This window comes from Pelodiscus sinensis, chromosome 8 (assembly GCF_052426305.1).
Source record: "Pelodiscus sinensis isolate ZL-2025 chromosome 8, ASM5242630v1, whole genome shotgun sequence".
Classification (NCBI taxonomy): domain Eukaryota; kingdom Metazoa; phylum Chordata; order Testudines; family Trionychidae; genus Pelodiscus; species Pelodiscus sinensis.
In genome coordinates this window covers 74,138,103-74,161,419 of record NC_143059.1, presented here as the reverse complement: position 1 = coordinate 74,161,419, position 23,317 = coordinate 74,138,103, and the positions used below count along the sequence as shown (strand labels likewise).

The following is a 23,317-nucleotide window of genomic DNA, read 5'->3' as shown; positions in this document are numbered from 1 at the left end:
CCGGGTCCTGCTGTCGGGGAGGGGGGTGTCTGCCTCCAGGCCAGAGCTGCCCCAGTCCCGCGCAGACAGGCCAGGGCCATGGAGCGGTGCCCTCCCCCGCCAGTCCCCCCCCTGAGCTGCAGCAGCCAGGGAGCGGTGCTTTGCTGGCCCCAAGCTGGGCAGTGAGAGGGGGGTGGGGGGGTCCGCTCTCCCAGGGTCGCCTGCACCCCGAAGCCCCCCTCTCCAGCCCACCCGATCTGGTGCACTCAGTCTCCCCGCCCCTCCTGCCCCCCAACCCTGCGCGCCTGCCCCCGCCCCACCCTCTGCCCCGGCCCCGGCCCCCGCGCCCTCCTGCCCCCAACCCTCTGCCCCGGCCCCCGCGCCCTCCTGCCCCCAACCCTCTGCCCCGGCCCCCGCGCCCTCCTGCCCCCAACCCTCTGGCCCGGCCCCCGCGCCCTCCTGCCCCCAACCCTCTGGCCCGGCCCCGCGCCCTCCTGCCCCCAACCCTCTGCCCCGGCCCCCGCGCCCTCCTGCCCCCCAACCCTCTGCCCCGGCCCCCGCGCCCTCCTGCCCCCAACCCTCTGCCCCGGCCCCCGCGCCCTCCTGCCCCCAACCCTCTGCCCCGGCCCCCGCGCCCTCCTGCCCCCAACCCTCTGCCCCGGCCCCCGCGCCCTCCTGCCCCCAACCCTCTGCCCCGGCCCCCGCGCCCTCCTGCCCCCAACCCTCTGCCCCGGCCCCCGCGCCCTCCTGCCCCCCAACCCTCTGCCCCGGCCCCCGCGCCCTCCTGCCCCCAACCCTCTGCCCCGGCCCCCGCGCCCTCCTGCCCCCCAACCCTCTGCCCCGGCCCCGCGCCCTCCTGCCCCCAACCCTCTGGCCCGGCCCCGCGCCCTCCTGCCCCCCAACCCTCTGCCCCGGCCCCCGCGCCCTCCTGCCCCCAACCCTCTGGCCCGGCCCCGCGCCCTCCTGCCCCCCCACCCTCTGCCCCGGCCCCGCGCCCTCCTGCCCCCCCACCCTCTGCCCCGGCCCCCGCGCCCTCCTGCCCCCAACCCTCTGCCCCGGCCCCCGCGCCCCCGGCCCCGGCCCCCGCGCCCTCCTGCCCCCAACCCTCTGCCCCGGCCCCCGCGCCCTCCTGCCCCCCAACCCTCTGCCCCGGCCCCGGCCCCGCGCCCTCCTGCCCCCCAACCCTCTGCCCCGGCCCCCGCGCCCTCCTGCCCCCCAACCCTCTGCCCCGGCCCCCGCGCCCTCCTGCCCCCCAACCCTCTGCCCCGGCCCCCGCGCCCTCCTGCCCCCCAACCCTCTGCCCCCCCACCCCTGCCCCGGCCCCCGCGCCCTCCTGCCCCCAACCCTCTGCCCCGGCCCCCGCGCCCTCCTGCCCCCAACCCTCTGCCCCGGCCCCCGCGCCCTCCTGCCCCCCAACCCTCTGCCCCGGCCCCCGCGCCCTCCTGCCCCCCAACCCTCTGCCCCGGCCCCGGCCCCGCGCCCTCCTGCCCCCAACCCTCTGCCCCGGCCCCCGCGCCCTCCTGCCCCCCAACCCTCTGCCCCGGCCCCCGCGCCCTCCTGCCCCCAACCCTCTGCCCCGGCCCCGGCCCCGCGCCCTCCTGCCCCTCCTGTTCTCGGGCACGTCCCAACGTCCGTCCCGCACACGGACACCGAGCGGGAGCCCAGCTGGAGCCCGGCCGGGAGCCGGGGGGTCAGGCCACGGGCCGGTCCTGGCGCCAGCCAAAGGTGCCCACTGGGGGGGCGCTGCCGGGGCGGCCCGTTCCGCGGGGGGGCGCTGCGAGGGGGGCTCCGTGCCCGCCCCGCCGGTCTGGAGCGCTCGAGGCGCCGGGCGAGCTGTGCGGGGGCTGCGGGGAGGTCCCGGTCCCGCCGCTCCTCCCCCCGCCGCGCCGCTCGCAGCAACCCAGCCCGGCTCCGGCAGCGCCGCAGGCTCCGCGCAGGTGAGAGCGGGACCCGCCTCCGGGATGCGGGCGGGGCGGGGGTCCCAGAGCCCGGGGGGGGATAGGCACGTGGGGGGTCCCAGAGCCCGGGGGGGGATAGGCACGTGGGGGGTCCCAGAGCACGGGGGGGGGGTCCCAGAGCCCGGGGGAGAGCGCACGTGGGGGGTCCCAGAGCACGGGGGGGGGGTCCCAGAGCCCGGGGGAGAGCGCACGTGGGGGGTCCCAGAGCACGGGGGGGGTAGGCACGTGGGAGAGCGCACGTGGGGGGTCCCAGAGCACGGGGGGGGGTCCCAGAGCAGGTGGGAGAGCGCACGTGGGGGGTCCCAGAGCACGGGGGGTCCCAGAGCACGTGGGGGGTCCCAGAGCACGGGGGATAGGCACGTGGGGGGTCCCAGAGCAGGTGGGAGAGCGCACGTGGGGGGTCCCAGAGCACGGGGGATAGGCACGTGGGGGGTCCCAGAGCACGGGGGGGGAGCAGGTGGGAGAGCGCACGTGGGGGGTCCCAGAGCAGGGGGGGGATAGGGCACGGGGGGGGGGGAAGCGGGAGGGCAGGGTGCTGGCAGGAAGCCCCCCTCCGTGATGTGGAGGCCCACAGCATAGGGCATGCCATTGGGGGAGCGCCTCAGTAGGTGAGGGGGTGGGGGGGGGTGCCCCTGCGGCCCCTGCGTCTGCCCAGAGCTCTGTCCTCCCGCTAGCCCCTGGGGGTGCGGCTGGGTCCCTTGGCCGTGCAGGGACCGGGCTGTCGGGGCTCCCCAGCCAGGATGTGCCAAGGGCCGCCCTGGGGAGATGTGGGGGTGGCTGAGCCCTTCCTGCTGCAGGGAAGGGGGCCCCTGGTGCCCGGTATGCAGCCCCACTGCGCCCACTGGAACCTGCAGACAGCTGGTGGGCCTGGCCTGCCAACCCGCCTGCCCTGCCCTGCCCAGAGCCCACCTGGCACTCGTGCAGCCAGGCCCTGCCGGCTCAGCATGGGGGCACTGCCCTCTGCCGCTCCCCCTGAACAACTGCGCCCTGGGCACCGCGGCGGCCGGCGTGTGGGTGGCTGGGGGGGCCTGTATTTCCTGGACGCTTCCTGCCCCTGGCATGGGCACGGCTGGCACCGGGGTGGGAGCTGCGCATTGCCAGCCCCTGCTGCACCCTGTGGAGAGCTGGCCAGGGGGCGCGCTGCCGTGGGGCCGTGCAGTGCTGGGCCTCTGCGGGGCAGCTGGGCTGGCCGACCTGCAGCGCTCCAGGGCCCTCACCCAGCTGCTCCTCCCACGGCCACGGGCCCAGGGGTGCAGTGCGGCAGCCCCCTTTGCGCCCTCCTCCTGCATGGCCAGGGGCGCTCGGCCCAGGGCTCCGCAGCCCCCAGACGGGGGAGTGGCTGGCGCACCCCAGCAGCGGGGATCACAAAAGCTATGCTGAAAGACAGTGTGGCCTAGTGGGCAGAGCTGGGGCCAGGGACCCCTGCATCCCCTTCCCAGGCCTGCCACTGTCCCCTGTGGCTGGCTCCTGGCGGTGAGTGGAGCAGCCCGTGTCTGGAGAGCTGGGAACAGGCCTGGTGCGGGTGATGGGCAGGGTGAAGCCACTTCCACCCCAAGCCGACGGTCCGTAATGCAGAGAGGAGAGGTCTGACTGCTCATTGCTTTCCTTTTAGGGCCCGGCTGCACAGGACTGCCCCGAATCCACCCCAGGGCCCATCACCGACCCTCCAGCTCCCTCCCAGCATCCCCTTGAGCCGGTGCATCGGAGCTGCCTCTGGCGCTCTCCTGGCCCTGGAGGGTGCACCCAGCTCCCCGGGGACGCCCCTCGCTCCCCAGGCCCGCCTGCCTGATGGCCCCGCGTCCTGCCCCGAACGGCTCCGAGCCCCTGGGGGCGGGCACCCGGGACTGCCTGGGGTACCTGACCGCTCAGAACGGCACCGCGGGGGGCCCCCGGCACCTCCTCATCGGCGCCCAGCAGCAGGAGCCCGACTACGTGGCCATCCCGGTCACCGTCTTCTACGGCCTGCTCTTCCTCTTCGGGCTGCTGGCCAACGGGCTGAGCGTGCTGGCGCTGCTGCGGAGCGGGCGCATGCGGGCCAGCGCCGTGCGCTTCTACCTGCTGAGCCTGGCCGCGGCCGACGTGCTGATGCTGCTGACCGTGCCGGTGACGCTGTACCGCTACTTCTGGCAGTACTACCCCTGGGCCCTGAGCGATGCCCTCTGCAAGCTCTACTTCGCGGCCCGCCAGGTGTGCTGCGCCACCACCAGCTGGACCATCGTGGCCTTCACCGCCGAGCGCTACGTGGCCATCTGCCACCCGCTGTGGGCCATCACCGGCCTGCGCCAGTCCCGCATGGCCTGCCTGCTGGCCCTCATCTGGCTGCTGGCCCTCGTGGGCTCGGCACCCCTCACCGTGGTCTACGGGCAGGCCTCGGCCTGCGTCCTGGACTACACCTCCACCAGCCGGGAGACCAGCGTCTTCCTCTCCACCGTCTGCGAGATGCTGGAGCCGGAGCCGTTCCTCATCTACAGGAGCATCGTGGAAGCTCGCAGCGTCCTCTGCTTCCTCCTGCCCCTGGCCGCCATCGGCACCTTCCACCTCCTCATCTTCCGCCAGCTCGGCCGCACCCGCCGGCAGCGGGAGGAGCTGGGGCTCACCCCCCCCTGCTCCGGGGGCCTCCCCGCCGAGGTGACCCAGGCCTCCGGGAGCCTGCCGCCGTCGGAGAGAAAGGCCCGTCACCTCATGGGTGAGCAACGGCCTCTGGCCCCGGGCCTGGGCCCATTGCGCAGCTGGGGAGGCGGAGGGGAAGGCCCCCCCGGTGAGGGGGTGTAAGTGCCCAGCTCTGCCCACCGGGGGCTGGTTCTCCGAGGTGCCGCCGGCTGGAGCCTGGTCAGAGTCACGCCCGGCTGGCCAGGCCGAGCGCCCCAATCAGAGGCTGACGTACTAGCACAGACCTTGCTTTCCCGCAGGCTGCGCGGCCCCTGCACTGCACCTGGGACGCTCTGGGGCGGACAGAACCGTGGGCCAGAGACAGGCTGGGCCAAGCTGGGGGTCCAGGGATAGGCTGGGGGGCCAGAGACAGGCTCGGGGGCGAAAGACAGGCTGAGGGGACAGGCTGGGGGGCCAGAGAGAGGCTGGGGGGACAGGCTGGGGGGGCAGGGACAGGCTGGGGGGCCAGAGAGAGGCTGGGGGGACAGGCTGGGGGGGCAGGGACAGGCTGGGGGGCCAGAGAGAGGCTGGGGGGACAGGCTCAGGGGGGGCAAGGGCAGGCTGGGGCGGGCAGGGACAGGCTGGGGCGTCAGGGACGTACCTACCCCTGGGATGCTCCCTCCTCCAGCCCCCAGATTTGCAAACCAAGCCCCCGCCGAGACTCGTCAGTCAGCAGAAGCAGCCAGTGCGCTCACCCTGGAGGATGCAAAGCGGCGTGAGCCGCCAGCCCCAGGTGGTCTCGGGCTGCAGGGTGTTCAGGTGAGCCCTGGCAGGGAGGAGAACGCCAACCCGACACATGCGCCCCAGTCCTCGCCATCTGCCCAGCAGGCCGTGCAAGCCTGGCCCAGCTAGTGCGGGGTGGGGCTCGGCGCAGGCCGGCCGGGATCGGGCCCATTGGACCTGGCTCTGCACAGACCCAGAGGCGTGGGCCCTGCCTGAGGAGCGCACAGGAAATGCACTAGCCTGGGCCCCCCGGCTCTGGGGTGGGAGGGGAATGCCGGCCGGAGCGCCAGGCCGAGTGGGGTCAGCCCCAGAGCCCCCCCCCGCTACCCAGCCGGAGCGCCAGGCCGAGTGGGGTCAGCCCCAGCGCCCCCCCCCCCGCTACCCGGCCGGAGCGCCAGGCCGAGTGGGGTCAGCCCCAGCGCCCCCACCCCGCTACCCGGCCGGAGCGCCAGGCCGAGTGGGGTCAGCCCCAGCGCCCTCCCCCCGCTACCCGGCCGGAGCGCCAGGCCGAGTGGGGTCAGCCCCAGCGCCCTCCCCCCGCTACCCGGCCGGAGCGCCAGGCCGAGTGGGGTCAGCCCCAGCGCCCCCCCCCCCGCTACCCGGCCGGAGCGCCAGGCCGAGTGGGGTCAGCCCCAGCGCCCTCCCCCCGCTACCCGGCCGGAGCGCCAGGCCGAGTGGGGTCAGCCCCAGCGCCCTCCCCCCGCTACCCGGCCGGAGCGCCAGGCCGAGTGGGGTCAGCCCCAGCGCCCTCCCCCCGCTACCCGGCCGGAGCGCCAGGCCGAGTGGGGTCAGCCCCAGCGCCCCCCCCCCCGCTACCCGGCCGGAGCGCCAGGCCGAGTGGGGTCAGCCCCAGCGCCCTCCCCCCGCTACCCGGCCGGAGCGCCAGGCCGAGTGGGGTCAGCCCCAGCGCCCCCCCCCCCCGCTACCCGGCCGGAGCGCCAGGCCGAGTGGGGTCAGCCCCAGCGCCCTCCCCCCGCTACCCGGCCGGAGCGCCAGGCCGAGTGGGGTCAGCCCCAGCGCCCCCCCCCCCGCTACCCGGCCGGAGCGCCAGGCCGAGTGGGGTCAGCCCCAGTGGCCCCGCCAGGCCGAGTGGGGTCAGCCCCAGTGGCCCCGTCCCAGCGGCCGGCCGGAGCGCCGGGCGCAGCAGGACAACCTCCTGCCTGGATGAGAAGTGGGTGACTCAGCCCCACCCTGCTCCACAGTGGCCTTGTCTTCCTTTGGCACCGAATGCCCCGGGGCCCCACTGAGCCTCAGCAGCTTCCTGCTTCCAATCAGCTTAACAGCAGGGTGGCTGCGGGTTATCGGCCCCCCCTCGGCCTTCCCAGCTGCACTCTGCCCCTGGACTCGCCAGCGTCTCTGCTCCTCCCTCTTGCTTCCTGCCTCCACAGCCTCTGCCACTGGGCCGCCTTGGATGAGGCCGCTGCAGGGACCGGTCGCGAGACGCCTGGCAGGGCGGAGGGACCCTCCAGATGAAATCCAGGAACATAAAAAGCCGTTTAAGAGCAATCTCTGCCCATCAGCGCGGGCGGACTTGTCCCTTTTACTGCTGCTCAAGTGTTTTCCTCCTCCCTGTGTCTCCGTTGCAGGGTGACGCTGTCGAGACACAAAGCAGTGACAGGGGTACAAAAGAACCCTGCAAAAACGGGGAAATTAAACCGTCGTTCTCGTCGCTCTGCCTTAGCGAGCTGAAGTGTGAACTGCAACAGGGGCAGGTTAAAAATAGCCCCGTGGGAACGTGCTGTGGAAGTTGGTTGTGCTGCGGGGTGTAATCCCTCCCTCCCTCCTTCCCGGCGTTTCGCAGGCTCCAGCAGGCGGCCCTGGGCTGCCCTCAGCGGGGTCGCGGGTGGGCAGCTGCCAGGCAAAGGGGGAGCAGTGAACGCTGCGGGGGCTCCGGAGGAGGGGCGGCGAAAAGGCCGTTTGCGTGGGTGCACGGAGCCCTGCGCTCTGCCGGGCCTGACCTCTCTCCTCCCCCGCACAGGTGCTGTGGTGGCTGCGTTCTTCTTCTGCAACTTCCCCGACACGGCGGCGTCCCTGATGCACATTTACGTGCGCAGCTGGAGCACCAGCGTCCTGGTGCTCTACACCTGGCTGAAGAGCTACCTCTCGCTGCCTCTCTGGTACCTCAACAGCGCGCTGGACCCCCTGCTCTTCTGCATCTCCTCTGCCTCCTTCCGCAGCGCCTGCCGCGAGAGCCTCGCCCCGCTCCTGCCCTGGCTCCGCAGGAAGCTGCGAGGCTCCCGGGCCAGGTCGGGGGGACCAGCGCCCAGGCCTGCGAGATCGCTGTGGACCCTCAACTCCACCAAGGGGGAGCCAAGCAAATCCTCCAGGGACTCGCAGCCCAGCGAGCCGCAGCTCCTGTCCTGCGGGAAGAGAGCAGGCCCGGGGGCCGGGCCCAGGGCGAACCCAGGCTACGCGCAGTAGGGCAGGCCGTGCCCGGGGGCGAGCGCGGGGCGGTGACTCAGGCGCATGCTTGCGCACGTTCCTGTCCGCCCCCGGCGCTGGGGGGCCAGGTCGGCTGCCTGCCGCAGGGAACGGGATTGCACCTGGGGCAGGCGCTGGCCAGCTAGCAGTGGTTGCTGTGGTGTGGCAGTGTGGTGCCCCGTCGTGTGTGGCGTGTGCTGTTGTGAGGAGCGCTGGTCCGTCATGGTGCATGGCTCGGTCTGTGTGGCAGTGTGGCCTTTGGACCTGCTTGAAATCTAGCTGTGTATTCTCCTGCTGCCGGGGGGAGGGTGCCCTGGGGAGCGACTGCAGAGACGGAAGGAAGATCTGGTGGCGAGCTGGGCCTTCCTCCTCCTCCAGGTACGGTCCCCAAGCCCCCGTGTGATCAGGGTCCCTGTGTTCTGGGGATGTACAAATGTCTGAGACTATGAACCATCCAGCCGATGGGAGGTCTGTTTACACGGTTAGCCGCGGGGCTGCCGGCTGCCGGCCTGCGCCATGGTGGGCCCGTTGGGTGGCTGCTCCAGCCGGGCTGGGCTCCGGTTAACCAGCTACCGGTAAGCATCCCCTTGTCCGGTTACCCAGTGACCTGTTTCCATCCCTGCTGTGTTCCAAGAATGGATGCAAGACACTGATCCGAAACCAAACTCCTTTGGGACAGGAGGTCGCCCCACGGAACACCACCGACTCCCGGGACAAGCCCTGCTTACGCTGCTGTCCCCCAGGCCTGACTCAGACCCGAGCCCCCCTGCAGCCTGGAAGCCCTGCAGGAGGGAAGGGCACTGACCGTGGAAAGCGAGAGCCTGCGTGTACAATGGCAAGCTGGGCTGAGCCTCCGGCACAGCCCCTGGATTCTGCGCGGCTGCAGGTGGGAAATTTGGCAGAAATGTAATTGTAATTCAAAATAAAGTTTTGAAGCGAAATCTGACAGTGCCCAGCCTGCGCCGTGGCCTGGCCCCCGGAGACTGTCCAGCCACGCGGGCAGTGGGCTGCAGGCATGTGTCACTCAGAGGGTCGGCCAGGGAGGTGGCCGCGGAAGGCACTGGATGTGCGTCTGAGAGCATCACACACGCATGGGGGCTTTTGGCAGGGGAGCGGTAGAGAGGCAGCTGCCTCGAGATGATGAGTTTGCACGTCAGCTGCCGGAACATTTGGCAGTGACATAGTTTCAAATCCTGACATTTAAATCTTCAGTGGCGTTCGCCCCCCGTGCCCTGATGGAGCAGCTGTCTTTCTGGAGGCCGGCTGCTTCCGGGCCCTGGGGCTGCAGGTCTCCCCCGGCTCACGTCCGAGCAGAGGAGAGCTTGAGCCGTCGCTGGTGGAGAGGAAGGCTGAGGCTGCGGCCCACAGTTCTGGGGCAGGGACAGCTGCTGGGCCCAGTCCCATGGATGCTGAATCCAAGGTCACATCCATTGTGATTGTATTTGAGCTTCATGTTGTCGGACGTTAGACTTCGGGGGCGGTGTCCCGGAGTGAGGACCGAGGGAAACGCAGGGATCTCATCAGGGCTGCCGGATGAGAGATTCGTGCCTGTCTTGAGGGTGCGCCTGGGAATACCGTCGTCCTGCTGCATGTCACGCGCGTGCTGCGCAGCCCCAAACCAACCTCCTCTCGCTGCAGCCCCGCCCAGCCCCCTCCGCCCCTGCCTTCGCTGGTTTAATTTTCCCAGATGCAGCAGCTGCATTTATCCAGGTTGAATCTCCTCCGTCATTTCCTGCCAGTGTTTAACATAAGAACATAAGAACGGCCGTACTGAGTCAGACCAAAGGGCCTTTTAGCCCCATAGCCTGGCTGCCGACAGTGGCCAGCACCAGGTGCTCTAGAGGGGAAGGACCAAAGACAATGATCAAGCCATTTGTCTCCTGCCATCCCTCTCCAGCCTCTGACAAACAGAGGCCAAGGACACCATTTTATCCCCTGGCTAATAGCCTTTTATGGACCTAACCTCCATGAAATCATCTCGCTTCTCTTTAAACTCTGTTCTAGTCCTAGCCTTCACAGCCTCCTCTGGCAAGGAGTTCCACAGGTCGACTACACGCTGTGTGAAGAAGAACTTTCTTTTATTAGTTTTAAACCTGCTCCCCATTAATTTCATTTGGTGTCCTCTAGTTCTTCTAGTTTCTAACACGTGCAACCTTTCGTATTTCTCTTTCCTCCCTGACAGATGCAGCTCCTCTTAGTTCTGCATCACCTGGAGATTTAATCTCGCCGGGCTCCCTTTTCAGCTAATTTAATAAGTAAGCTGAGCTCTACCCCCCAACCACAAGGCACCTCCGTAGGCCGCCCCCTGCTGGCTCAGTCCCTGTGATTAGCTGTTGGCTGAGTAATGTCTGGTCCCTGTGACCATGCGCCCACTCAAGACAGCTGGAGGTATTTTGGTAACTGATTTCATGAATCACTGTGTTCGGTGCATTCTTAAGGCCAAAACCGAGACACCTGCTGCGTCCTTTGGCCACAGACTGTCCCAAAGCAGCCCAGGTTTCTTTGGCATGGCTGGCTGCTCCCACCGTGCTCATTGCTCATGTTCTAGGAGCCCCGTCTGCAGAGGTGCGGAGGTTTTATGGATCATTAAATCCACCAGGCAACGTGGGTGCTCAGCACCTCTGAAAATTAGGCCTTAAATGTTTCAAACCCGATTGCCCCCCTGAAAACTGCACCGTGGGGGTCTCCACATGCTGCCCTCGGCCTGCTTAGGGGGCTGTTTGCCTGCCACATGGGAGCTGTTAGGAGGGAGCGGGATCTGGCTGGTCCCTTCCCTCAAGTCACGGAGGTAAGTGGCATGAGCTACAGAGAGCCCCGGGTGAAGGGCCCAGCCCGCACGCAGGAATTCTAAAGGCAGCTTCTGCTCCCACTGGGCTGTCCCCGGTATCACATGGGCCCCGAGCGATTTCTTCTCTTCCTGCCGACCCGGCGGTGGTCTGGCAGGCAGTAGCTCTCCTCCCCGCCAGGCACTACGTGAGCTGGGAATGAAGTCAGGCCCTGCCATGCCAGTGTGAATCTGGAACCGCACTGCGCTGGCCCTGGGGTAACGGCAGAGGCTGGCCCCAGGAGAACGAAGCGGGGGGCTGGCGGCGCAGGAGGCTGGGGGGGCTGGCGGTGTCTGAGATCTGGCTCTGGCCCCAGGAGAATGAAGTGGGGGGCTGGCGGCGTCTGAGATCGGGCTCTGGCCCCAGGAGAATGAAGTGGGGGGTTGGCGGCGTCTGAGATCGGGCTCTGGCCCCAGGAGAATGAAGTGGGGGGTTGGCGGCATCTGAGATCGGGCTCTGGCCCCAGGAGAATGAAGCGGGGGGCTGGCGGCGCAGGAGGCTGGGGGGGCTGGCAGCGTCTGAGATCGGGCTCTGGCCCCAGGAGAATGAAGTGGGGGGCTGGCGGTGTCTGAGATCTGGCTCTGGCCCCAGGAGAATGAAGCGGGGGGCTGGCGGCGCAGGAGGCTGGGGGGGCTGGCGGCGTCTGAGATCGGGCTCTGGCCCCAGGAGAATGAAGCGGGGGGCTGGCGGCGCAGGAGGCTGGGGGGCTGGCGGCGTCTGAGATCGGGCTCTGGCCCCAGGAGAATGAAGCGGGGGGCTGGCGGCGCAGGAGGCTGGGGGGGCTGGCGGCGTCTGAGATCGGGCTCTGGCCCCAGGAGAATGAAGTGGGGGGCTGGCGGTGTCTGAGATCTGGCTCTGGCCCCAGGAGAATGAAGTGGGGGGCTGGCGGCGCAGGAGGCTGGGGGGGCTGGCGGCGTCTGAGATCGGGCTCTGGCCCCAGGAGAATGAAGCGGGGGGCTGGCGGCGCAGGAGGCTGGGGGGGCTGGCGGCGTCTGAGATCGGGCTCTGGCCCCAGGAGAATGAAGCGGGGGGCTGGCGGCACAGGAGGCTGGGGGGCTGGCGGTGTCTGAGATCTGGCTCTCGCCCCAGGAGAATGAAGCGGGGGGCTGGCGGCGCAGGAGGCTGGGGGGGCTGGCGGTGTCTGAGATCTGGCTCTGGCCCCAGGAGAATGAAGCGGGGGGCTAGCGGCGCAGGAGGCTGGGGGGCTGGCGGTGTCTGAGATCTGGCTCTCGCCCCAGGAGAATGAAGTGGGGGGCTGGCGGCGCAGGAGGCTGGGGGGCTGGCGGTGTCTGAGATCTGGCTCTCGCCCCAGGAGAATGAAGCGGGGGGCTGGCGGCGCAGGAGGCTGGGGGGGCTGGCGGTGTCTGAGATCTGGCTCTGGCCCCAGGAGAATGAAGCGGGGGGCTAGCGGCGCAGGAGGCTGGGGGGCTGGCGGTGTCTGAGATCTGGCTCTGGCCGCAGGAGAATGAAGTGGGGGGCTGGCTGCCCAGGAGGCTGGGGGGGCTGGCGGTGTCTGAGATCTGGCTCTGGCCCCAGGAGAATGAAGTGGGGGGCTGGCTGCCCAGGAGGCTGGGGGGGCTGGCGGTGTCTGAGATCTGGCTCTGGCCCCAGGAGAATGAAGTGGGGGGCTGGCGGCGCAGGAGGCTGGGGGGCTGGCGGCGTCTGAGATCTGGCTCTGGCCCCAGGAGAATGAAGTGGGGGGCTGGCTGCCCAGGAGGCTGGGGGTGCTGGCGGTGTCTGAGATCTGGCTCTGGCCCCAGGAGAATGAAGTGGGGGGCTGGCGGCGCAGGAGGCTGGGGGGGCTGGCGGTGTCTGAGATCTGGCTCTGGCCCCAGGAGAATGAAGTGGGGGGCTGGCTGCCCAGGAGGCTGGGGGTGCTAGCGGCGCCTGAGATCTGGCTCTGGCCCCAGGAGAATGAAGCGGGGGGCTGGCGGCGCAGGAGGCTGGGGGGCTGGCGGTGTCTGAGATCTGGCTCTGGCCCCAGGAGAATGAAGCGGGGGGCTGGCGGCGCAGGAGGCTGGGGGGGCTGGCGGTGTCTGAGATCTGGCTCTGGCCCCAGGAGAATGAAGTGGGGGGCTGGCGGCGCAGGAGGCTGGGGGGGCTGGCGGTGTCTGAGATCTGGCTCTGGCCCCAGGAGAATGAAGTGGGGGGCTGGCGGCGCAGGAGGCTGGGGGGCTGGCGGCGTCTGAGATCGGGCTCTGGCCCCAGGAGAATGAAGTGGGGGGCTGGCTGCCCAGGAGGCTGGGGGTGCTGGCGGTGTCTGAGATCTGGCTCTGGCCCCAGGAGAATGAAGCGGGGGGCTGGCGGCGCAGGAGGCTGGGGGGGCTGGCGGTGTCTGAGATCTGGCTCTGGCCCCAGGAGAATGAAGTGGGGGGCTGGCGGCGCAGGAGGCTGGGGGGGCTGGCGGTGTCTGAGATCTGGCTCTGGCCCCAGGAGAATGAAGTGGGGGGCTGGCGGCGCAGGAGGCTGGGGGGGCTGGCGGCGTCTGAGATCTGGCTCTGGCCCCAGGAGAATGAAGTGGGGGGCTGGCGGCGCAGGAGGCTGGGGGGGCTGGCGGCGTCTGAGATCTGGCTCTGGCCCCAGGAGAATGAAGTGGGGGGCTGGCGGCGCAGGAGGCTGGGGGGGCTGGCGGTGTCTGAGATCTGGCTCTGGCCGCAGGAGAATGAAGTGGGGGGCTGGCGGCGCAGGAGGCTGGGGGGCTGGCGGCGTCTGAGATCTGGCTCTGGCCCCAGGAGAATGAAGTGGGGGGCTGGCGGCGCAGGAGGCTGGGGGGGCTGGCGGCGTCTGAGATCTGGCTCTGGCCCCAGGAGAATGAAGTGGGGGGCTGGCGGCGCAGGAGGCTGGGGGGGCTGGCGGCGTCTGAGATCTGGCTCTGGCCCCAGGAGAATGAAGTGGGGGGCTGGCGGCGCAGGAGGCTGGGGGGGCTGGCGGCGTCTGAGATCTGGCTCTGGCCGCAGGAGAATGAAGTGGGGGGCTGGCGGCGCAGGAGGCTGGGGGGGCTGGCGGCGTCTGAGATCTGGCTCTGGCCCCAGGAGAATGAAGTGGGGGGCTGGCGGCGCAGGAGGCTGGGGGGGCTGGCGGCGTCTGAGATCTGGCTCTGGCCGGGGCTGGCCCCCTCTGTGGCGGAGGGCAAGCCCTGCGCTGGCCCTGGCTGTGCCAGGGGGATACGGACCCTGCCCTGGACCAGTGGCCTGCCCTGCAGGGGGGGCGGGCTGGGGGCTTGAGGACCCTGCTGTGCACACCACTCAGAGAGGGGTGCCATGGCCCCGCCCCTGGGGCTCCCTTCCCTGGGGCGTGGCCTCAACCTGGGGGCGTGGCCTCACCATCCTCCCCCATGCCAGGAAAACTCCAATCCCCGGGATCCTTTGCGCCCCCGGCGGCCCCGCCCCGCCCGCGCGCGGGCTGTCTGTTGGGCTTTCGAACAGGCCAATGGCAGCCCGCCCATGGCAGTGGGCGGGGCGATGCTCGGTCCGGCCAATCGCTTAGCAGGGCCAGGGGGCCGGAAGGCCAATGGGGAGGCGGGGCGGCAGATATGAGATGGCGGCCGGGAGCCAGGGAGCCGCCGCGCGCCGGGGCGGCAGGTAGGAGCGCGAGCCGCGAGGGCGGGTCGCTGGGGGGGCCCGCGGGGGCTCTCCGCCCCCCCCCCCCCCCCCCGCGCGCTCTGCCCTGAGGTAACCCCGCGCGTGCCTCAGTTTCCCTGGGCCGGGCGGGGGCGGCTCCCGGCTCTGTGCGCCCCCTAGACCCGCCCCCCCGCAACGGGAGCCCTGGGGCCGGGCACCGCCTCCCTGCCCCCTCCCTCTCCTACGGGTCCCGCCTTCCGGGCTGCGTCTACACTCGCGGGTAATATGCAAATGAGGCTAAGCGTGGAATATCGCCGAGCCTCATTTGCATACCTAATGAGCCCCCTTTTTTTCAGAAGAGGCTCTTGCCCAAGAAGCGTCCACAGGGCCCCTTCTCGCACGAGGCCCCTTCTCGCACGAGGCCCCTTCTCGCACGAGGCCCCTTCTCGCACGAGGCCGCTCTCCCTGACGAGTCCTAGGTGTGACGGCCTCCGAGCGGGGCCTCGTGCGAGAAGGGGCCCTGTGGACGCTTCTTGGGCAAGAGCCTCTTCTGAAAAAAGGGGGCTCATTAGGTATGCAAATGAGGCTCGGCGATATTCCATGCTTAGCCTCATTTGCATATTACCCACACAAGAAGCCGCGAGTGTAGACGTAGCTCAGATGTGGCCTCGCCGGTGCTGAATAAAGGGGGATCATCATGTGGGCGCGATCTTGTGCAAAAGCAACCCCGTGGTGCAAAAACATGCTGCCGTTCTACACTGGCGGGGCGTTCTTGTCAGTGTTCTTGCACGTTCTAATGTGTGAGATCAGGGCTTCTTGCACCAGAACTCTGATGCTCCAGCTCGGGGATAAGCCCATTTGCACAACTGTTCTTGCGCAAGGGGCCAGTGTAGACAGTCAACATGAATTTCTTGCCCAAGAAAGCCCTTTGGTTAAGATGGCCATCGGAGCTTTCTTGCGCAAGAGAGTGTCTACACTGGCATGGATGCTCTCTCACAGAAGCACATCTCTTGCGCAAGGGCACGTGCCAGTGTAGATGCTCTCTTCTGGAAGAGTTTTTGCACAAGAACTCTTCCGCAAAAGAGTGCTTGCGCAAAATCATGCCAGTGTCGATGTAGCCATGGCTATGCTCCTTCTAATGCACCCCACTATGCTGTCAGCCTGCTTCTCGTCCACTGCAATCCTCAGGCCCTTTTCTGCCGAACTGCTCCCTAGCCAGTCAGCCCTCATCCTATGGCAGGGCTTGGAATTGTTCTGTTCCAAGTGCAGGACTCTGCCCTCTTCCTTGTTGAATCTCATCAGAGTGTGGTGGTGGATTCTCCCCCCCCCCCCCCATCCTCTAGTTTGTCTAGTTCACTTGGATTCCATCCCTGCCCTTCCACAAATCTACCTCTTCCCCCAGCTTAGTGTCATCCGCAAACTTGCTGAGGGTGCAATCCATCCCCTCGGCCAGGTCATTAATAAAGATGTTGAACAAAACCAGCCCTAGAACCGATTGTGACGTAGTGGGGGTACTTGCTGGGCTGTGGTGACCTCTGCTGTCTGGAGCAAGACCCAGCAGGGAAAACCTCATTATGCAAAGGTAACGCCAAACCTGTTGAACCAGACACCCCCCATGGAGAGGAACAAAGGAAGGTGGAATGCTGCCCTGGCTGGGGGGCAGGGCTGGAAGAGGGGGGGTTAGTTGCTGTCTGGGAGCATGGAGGAGACAGCCTAGGGAGAGGGGCTGGAGTTTAGGGGCCCAGTCTCCCCCATCTCAAGGGGGCCTGAGGCATCCTAGCCCAGCTCTGTGACCAGATTACATCTGTGCTGTGCTGTATCCTGGAGAGGCAATAAACTTCCTCTATTCCACTGGCTGGTGCAGTCTGTTTGTGCCATCTCGGGGTGCAGGAGAAGGGGGACCCCCAACGCGCAGTCACACCGATCCTTGGGGCACTCCGCTAGAAACGCACCGCCAACCTGACATCAAGCCATTGATCGCTACCCGTTGGGCCCGACAGTCTAGCCAGCTTTCTATCTGCCTTACAGTCCATTTATCCAATCCATACTCCCTTAACTTGCTGGCAAGAATTCTGTGGGAGACCGTATCAAAAGCTTTGCAAAGTCAAGGTCTAGCACATCCACTGACATTCCCGCGTCCACAGAGCCAGTTTACCTCATCATAGAAGCTAATCAGATTGGACAGGCAGGACTTGCCCGTGGTGAATCCATGTTGACTATTCCTGATCACTTTCCCCTCTTCCAAATGCTTCAAAATGGATTCCTTGAGGATCCCCTCCATGATTTTTCTGGGGACTGAAGTAAGGCTGACTGGTCAGTAGTTCCCTGGATTGTCCTTCTTCCCTTTTTAAAGATGAGCACTACATTTGCCTTTTTCCAGTCATCCGGGATCTCTCCTGATCTCCATGAGTTTTCAAAGATAACAGCCAAAGGCTCTGCAGTGACAGAGCCTGTAACTAGCCTGTGAGGGGTGTGTGATCAGGTGACCCCTTTTCCCTGGGAAATTGTGCAAAGGAGGTGGCAGGGCTGTGACCTGTTGCTGGGTGGGTGAGTGGGTCTCTATTGGCTTATCTTACAGGGAGGGAGCCGTTGGCTCTGGGCCCTCTCCCCAGATGGGTTTCACTGGCTCTTGGTTCCCCTGCTTCAAGCCTGCTCTACACTGTGTCCCTGAGAACTAACCCTTCTGCTCTCCTTGTAGGCTGAGTCTCACCTCTGACGGTGGATGGGGGTGTAGGGCCTGGTGACTCCCCCACCTCCGTGACACTGCAGAAAACAAACCCCCTCTGCCCCAAAGAGCTTAGTCTTAGCGTATGCAGTGGGGAAAACAAGTGGCCCTGAAATGGCTCTCTGGTGTACTAAGTCACACTGAAGTCCAGCAGGTCTTGGTGATGTGGCAGCGTCTGGATGCCATTGCTCCATTCTGGCCATACCTGGGGGCCGGCCTCTTCTCCATCCTTAGCAAGTAGCCCTGCATTTTTTCCAGCAGGTCCAGGCAGCTTTCCCTTGGCTACTTTAGAACTTACACTTATTTTGTTCCTTCTGCCGCCTCTGGCTTCTGGAGATCCATCTCTTTGCCTGCGCTGCTCCCGTTCAGTTGCTTACAGGCATAGCCAGCAAGCACAAATCCTTGTTAAATTGCAGGCCGGAGTCAAACTCTTATTAAATCACTCTGCACCAAACTGTTCCCAATGCACCTTCTCCCTTCCTTACTGCACTGTGTTCTCCACAGTCCAAGCTGTTGGGAGGGGGGCGGTGTAGCTGGGGGAATGATGGCACTTATAGCAGACGTGCTTGCCCCACTGTTCATTTCAAAAGCTTGCAGTCTGGCTGGATCCTCTGCCGGCTGCAGCTTTTGTCAAGATTACATTGCTTTATTATCTGCACTTGGCAAGAAGGCTGCCTCTTTCTCTTTCCAATGCAGAGACCTCACCCCAATAATCCTGTCTCACCTCCTGCTTGGAGTAGATCAATGTGCACTACATGGGGGCATCCTCCTCCAGCCATTCAGAAACAGCAGCTAGTGCAGCATGAGGCACGCCACTTACTAAGAGCATGGCAGAGATATAATTAACTTCTCTTGGGAGCTGGCTGGAGGCAAAGGGATTTGCTTTTGACTTCCCAGCAAGATCTTCCCTCTCTCCCTTGTAATGACTTGGCAGCTGTGTCGCAATTGATCTGAGTCAGGAAGTTATTTGACTGATGCTGCAGTCAAATAACCAAACAGAATGTAAAGAATCATTAAAAAGGAGATAGAAAGTAAGACAGTGATTATCTTATTGCCTCTGTATAAATCCATGGTTCTCCCACAGCTTGAATACCATGTGCAGATGTACCTCATCTCAAAAAGATCTTAGCATTGAAAACTCAGAAAAGGGCAACAAAAATGATGAGAGGTTTGGAACGGCTGCCATCTGAAGAGAGATTAAAAAGAATGGGACTTTCTCCATACCACTCGTGATTTCATTTTATGAGAGGTCTGTGAAAGCGAATAAAGAAAATTTATTTACTTGTTCCCGTAAGAACTAGGAGTCACCAAATGAAATGAATAGGCAACAGGTTTAAAACAAACCAAAGGAAGTTTTTCTTCATGCAGTGCATAGTCAGCCTGTGGAACTTCTTGCCGGAAGATGTTGAAGACCAGGACTTTAACAGGGTTAAAAAAGGGCCTAACCTCCATGAATCTATCTAGCTCTATCAATGGCTATTAGCCAGGATGGGTAGGGATGGTGTCTCTAGCCTTTGTCAGTGGCTGGGAATGGGCAACAGGGGAGAGATCACTTGATGAATCCTCTGGGGTACCTGGCACTGGCTGCTGAGTTATGCATATTCATAAGTACATTGTCATAAAGTATGGAGGGACGGCCCCATGACACCTTCCCACTGAGATCACTGCTAGAGGATTGGATGGTGTCCAGTGCAGAGGCAGTGTGTTCAAGAAGTCTGGTTTTGGTTAAACAATCACCCAGTATCCTCAAATCTTGTGATGTCATTCATTGGAATTTTTTCCAAAGCTCTGGGTTCCTGTCCCCCAGGTGCCTGAACTTTTTAAAAGTGTAGCAATTAGAAACGTTACAAATTGTGTAATGGGGTATCTGTGTAACGGCTAAAAATTACAGCTGTCTCTCCAGCCTCCCCCGTGGGAACAGCCTGCCTGCTGCTGTGTTCCTAGCAGGGTAGAACAGGAGCACTCCAATAATTTACCCTTTGTTTGTTCCCTGGAGGGTGCATTTCACTCAGCTGTCAGGCACTTCCCCTACCTTTGAAAGGGGAGGGGCACATGCCTGCCAGGCAGCAGAGACCACAACACACTGAGCACAGCCATCAGGGCAGACACGGTGGGATACTGGTGGAAGCCAGTTCTCTTGACAAAACAGAGTCCACAGTGGCTCTTTGTCAACAATAAAAGGAGGAGAAAAGACACAAGTCTCTTGTGAGGACGTGGGTGAAGAATCCAGTGCAGTTTCCTATTTAGTATTTTCTGCATCTCACTCAGCCCTTGGTGTCCTCACTGTTTCCCGCATTAGCCTCTTGTTTTCTTTGTTCTAAATGTTTCTGGTCTATTACTACTTCTGGAGTCTTTCTTCCATTTTCTGCCTTATTGGTCCATGAGTGTTAACCCTTATAATGCTGGATGCTAGGGCGCTCCCATGTGCAGTGGCTCTGATGGAATGGAGCCTAGGAGGTGCACAGCAGAGCACTGAAGATGCACTTTTCTGCATCTGCCGTGTACATCGGGTGGCACTCACATGGCTAACTTCCTTCTGGCCCTCCGGCATCTGCGTTTGGACCACTCTCCCAGCCTGTGCTCTGTCTCCAGCACTACCCGCGAGGGGGCTCCACTCTGCTTTCTGTCGCTCTGAATTCCTGATTTACCTCTGGCTGATCTCCTCTGACTTTGCATTGCCGTCCCAATTCACAATCTCAGATTTTGCCCTGATATGACAGACTTAATGCTCCATTAAGTCTGGCATATCTCCCGTAATGGCAATGCTCAGTTGCACAACATTTTCCATTCACCTCCATACTAAATTATCCCATTGGTCTGCTTCCCAGACATTCTTTCCACGTACTCAGTAGGGGTCTGTCTACACTAGCCCCCTAGTTCGAACTAGGGTGGTAATGTAGGCAACCGGAGTTGCAAATGAAGCCCGGGATTTGAATTTCCCGGGCTTCATTTGCATAAAGCCGGGCGCCGCCATTTTTAAATGTCCGCTAGTGCGGCTACACGCGGCACGGACTAGGTAGTTCGGACTAGGCTTCCGTTACTCCTCGTGAAACTAGCGGACATTTAAAGCTGGTTTTGGTCCGTCTCTGGTGCTGCTCTTCAAAGACATCCAGAGGATTGACTTGGGCTACGTAAGGGAGCAGCTCATCCCGCATGTTTGTGACCTGATCACAGCTGCACTCCACAGCAGTAGTGGATCTTACCCCTAGAGTTAGACTTGTGCAAAGCTCTCAGGCGCACAGCCTGTCTCTGATCCTGGGACTCACTCCCAGGAGGGGCTAGGTTCCCTGGGAAGCTTCTGAGCAAAAGGTAGAGCCCCCACTGTGTCCGAGCTTTCTCCCTAATAACAAAACTACCCCCCAACCTAACATTAGCCCCAGGCTTTAATTATGGGGAGGCAGGGTGCAGGAAGGGAGAACAAGCTAGTCATTCCTGTATTGTGTATTTTGAGCTGTCACGCACTCCGATACCATGGTGATGAGTGGTCTCTAAAAGCAGAGATGAAAGAAATCCTAATTACAAACAAGGCAGAAAATGGAAATAACGTATGTGAGCAAATGCCGGTCTCCCCTTTGCTGCTGCTCTGTGTAGGTGGGGCACGTCCACTCTCCCTGTTTACCCTGGGCAGAGCAGGCAGGAGCATTGGCCTTTGTCTGAAGGTTGCGGCTCTGCCGATGAACAGGATTATTGTGTGCAGTGCCTGGGGGGGCTTTAATTCTGTGCACAAACGGGGCCTGCTTTCCATTTCCATTTTGATTAGTAATAATCATACATAGACATCTCTGTGTGCGAGGAAGGGTCGCTAAGAGTGACCTTTATGAATTAAACGGCCCGCTGAAGTGGAGGAACAGGAGATTGGAGGCTGTTTCCAGCTGTGGCCATCAGATGACAGGAATCCAGGAGATATGGAATGGGGAACATGGTGGGAGGACTGCAGCTGCGCTCATAGTAAGGGTAGGCCGGGGTGGGGGCCAGGGAAGGGCCCCCTATCCTCCAGCAGTGGCAGCTCTGGGGCAGTTCCTGGTTGGACACTGGCTGGGAGAGAGGCCCCTCTCCCAGGGCAGAGGGGCCTGCCCCATTCCTGCACGGAGCTGCCACGGTAACTCCACTGCAGCAGCTTCGTGCTGGGACTGGTTGGTGTGGTAAGAGGAGGGCCTGAGACACAAGGCCTGGTGGGAGGCCTGAGGCCAAAGTACAAGTGGTCAGGACTCGGCTAATGGAAAGCAAAGCTGAGCAGCGAGTGCGAGGCAGGCCCTGTTCCCGCATTCTGGCCGGAGGGGCGATGCTGCGGATACACACCTGCCTAAGGAGTACGGTGTGTCAGAGGGCACCTGATCCATCAGGCACGATGTGCAAATTGTTTCTGTGGGGTCCTTGTCTGGACGGGGGTGCAGTGGAAAGGCCTGCTGCTGACTGAGCTGGACGTTATCGGGGCACATGTGGGGCGCTCTGGTAACTTCTGTGCTATGTTTGCGGCCTTGGTCCTTGGGGGATGCTGTGGTGGGTGGGGCGCTCGTGGAGTCTGCTGGGGTGTGTACAGAGGGAGCATGTGCACACAGCTGCACCGTTATCCACCTCTGTCAGGACACTGCATCTGACTTCTGACCCCAGCAGGGAGAGACGCTCCTGCTCCAGTCGCAGCGGCTCCGTGCTGGGGCTGGCAGGCAGAGGCGACGTTCTGTTTTTCTACCCTGAGCCGCTGCATGGGGCTTGTTAGGCAGCTGAGCAGCCACCTGGCTGCTCAACTCAGAGGGGACTTAGCTGCACGCCTCCTTGCCCCAGACTGCGCGCTTTGGACAAGAAGGAGGTAGGAAGTGGCCCGGGCAAGGCAGTCTGGAGGTGCCCTGGACGTCAGAGCTTTGAGAGCCCTCCCTGGGCTGGAGCCCAGTGGAACAGGGGACCTGGGTTCTCGTACCAACCCCCGTGGTTCAAGTGGCCTAGCCCTGTGATCACTAGCAAGATGTCACGGAGTGTCGGGGCTCCCTGGGCCCTGCACCCCCAGCCGCAGTGAGATGTGCCTCAGCCAGCAAGTAGAACAGAAGTTTATTGGGTTACAGGGACACAGGGCAGGACGATGGGAAGACAGGAGCCAGGAGCAGGCAGTGATGTTCCTCTCGGGGAGAAGGGGTCCCGGCCCTACTCCCCCCTTCCTGCCCAAAGCCCTTTTCCTCCTTCTAGCCCAGCCGAGATGAACCCATCCCCCAGGCCCTACCGCCCAGCCTGGTGTCAGCCCCGCCTGCCCTTTGTCCTCCTTCCAGACCCAGGTGTTACCTGCTGTCACCGGGTCCTCAGGCCTGAGACTGAACGTACTTCCCCAGTGAGTCACACCCAGCTCCCCCCCCCTCGTGCAGGTAGTGCTGCAGTGCCCGGAGGAAACTGAGGTGTGCACACACAATACAGCAAACCGTACATGTAACAACAGAGTGAACACAGAACTACAACAGTGGGCCACACCCCTACTACTTCACACACGGCTCCCCACAAGGGCAAGCTAGGACACATACCAAAAGCCTGACTAGCCAGCATGAAAGCTGGTACCAGGGAGGGTCTCCCAGCAAAGGCCAAGGGTATGGCTTCAGCACGACTGAGGGAGGTGGTGGCAGTTCTGGAATCGCTACAAGATGGAATTGTGCTTCAGTCCAGACGCGGGACCCGGTGACCTGGTTTCACTGTAGTAGAGATGGAAAAGCTGGGGCCCATGCTGGAGGTTCCTGTTAGATTGCCTAAGCCCGAGATGTCCCTAATTCAGAGTTCTCGTTCAGTGCCGATGGATTATTTCCTGTGCCGTTGGGATATGATGTAATCCATTTGTCCAGCTTTTCTTTTCTGTTTTGTCTCTGCATGACGGCTGATGTCCAGTGCGTGCTGCAGGGGCCCTTCAGGCCCACAATGCGCCTTTGTGCTGTGTAGCATGCGTGGAATTTGCATAGGCTGTGCTGGGGCAGGCGGGTGTCTTTGTTTTTGAAAACAAGGAGCAAGTTCTTTTCTCAGTGTCTTTGCTTCCCAATGCCTCTCCAAAAGCTGTCGACATTCATGTAAGATTGGATTTTCTTTCTATTTTTGCATTAGGGATTACTGAAGTAATGAAATCGTAGCCTGGGTAATATGCATAGTGGTCGTGTTGGTTGGCTTTGGTCTGGAGAGTTACTGGATTTCACTCTAGTAGTGTGAACCCCTGCATCTGTAGATCTAGAGCCGTAATTATCAATGGTGAGAGCCGGGAATTTGTGCTGCTTGAAGTAGCTGCTAAAATATTTGCATATCTACTCTGTGGGGAACACACTGCTGGGGAGTGAGCAACAGAGCCAGGATCGCTGCAGGCAGGTGGCCGGGGCTAATATGAAACCTTCTTTCAAGACGGGTTCTGTGACCATCCTGCAGGTGGTCTGCGGGCTCAGGACATGCCCCCTCCCTGCAGCAAGGAGCCTGTGTGGGTGCTCCAGCCCTGCAGCCCTGCATGAGGTTGGAGCACCAGTG

At 63.6% G+C, this 23,317-nt stretch overlaps 2 protein-coding genes across 6 annotated transcripts in view; both read left to right on the top strand.

Moving 5' to 3' along the window:
- Positions 1-2,754: 2,754 nt before the first annotated feature.
- On the top strand, positions 2,755-7,863 carry LOC142830339 (neurotensin receptor type 1-like). Of its 4 annotated transcripts, none has more exons than XR_016350203.1 (3): positions 2,755-4,623; positions 5,215-6,929; positions 7,288-7,426. XR_016350203.1 is itself a non-coding variant. In XM_075934481.2 (3 exons), exons 1-3 carry the CDS (start codon positions 3,726-3,728, stop codon positions 7,342-7,344), a joined length of 1,086 nt encoding a protein of 361 aa, XP_075790596.2. In that variant the 5' UTR covers positions 2,756-3,725; the 3' UTR covers positions 7,345-7,489. The 4 variants fall into 4 exon arrangements, 2 of the variants coding, with proteins under 2 accessions (XP_075790596.2, XP_075790595.1); XR_016350204.1 differs by having other exon boundaries at positions 5,215-7,021; positions 7,288-7,422; XM_075934481.2 differs by having other exon boundaries at positions 2,756-4,623; positions 5,215-5,345; positions 7,288-7,489.
- A 6,151-nt stretch (positions 7,864-14,014) lies between these two features.
- The window catches only part of ARHGAP19 (Rho GTPase activating protein 19), a 34,431-nt gene continuing 25,128 nt past the window's right edge, over positions 14,015-23,317 (top strand). Inside the window, exon 1 of one of the 2 annotated variants that reach the window (XM_075934478.2) lies at positions 14,015-14,136. In XM_075934478.2, the coding sequence (XP_075790593.2) occupies positions 14,066-14,136 (71 nt within the window). In that variant the 5' untranslated portion in view covers positions 14,015-14,065. Of the gene's footprint in view, positions 14,137-22,712; positions 22,876-23,317 lie in introns of those variants that run through there. The other variant, XM_075934479.2, reaches the window with a different exon arrangement.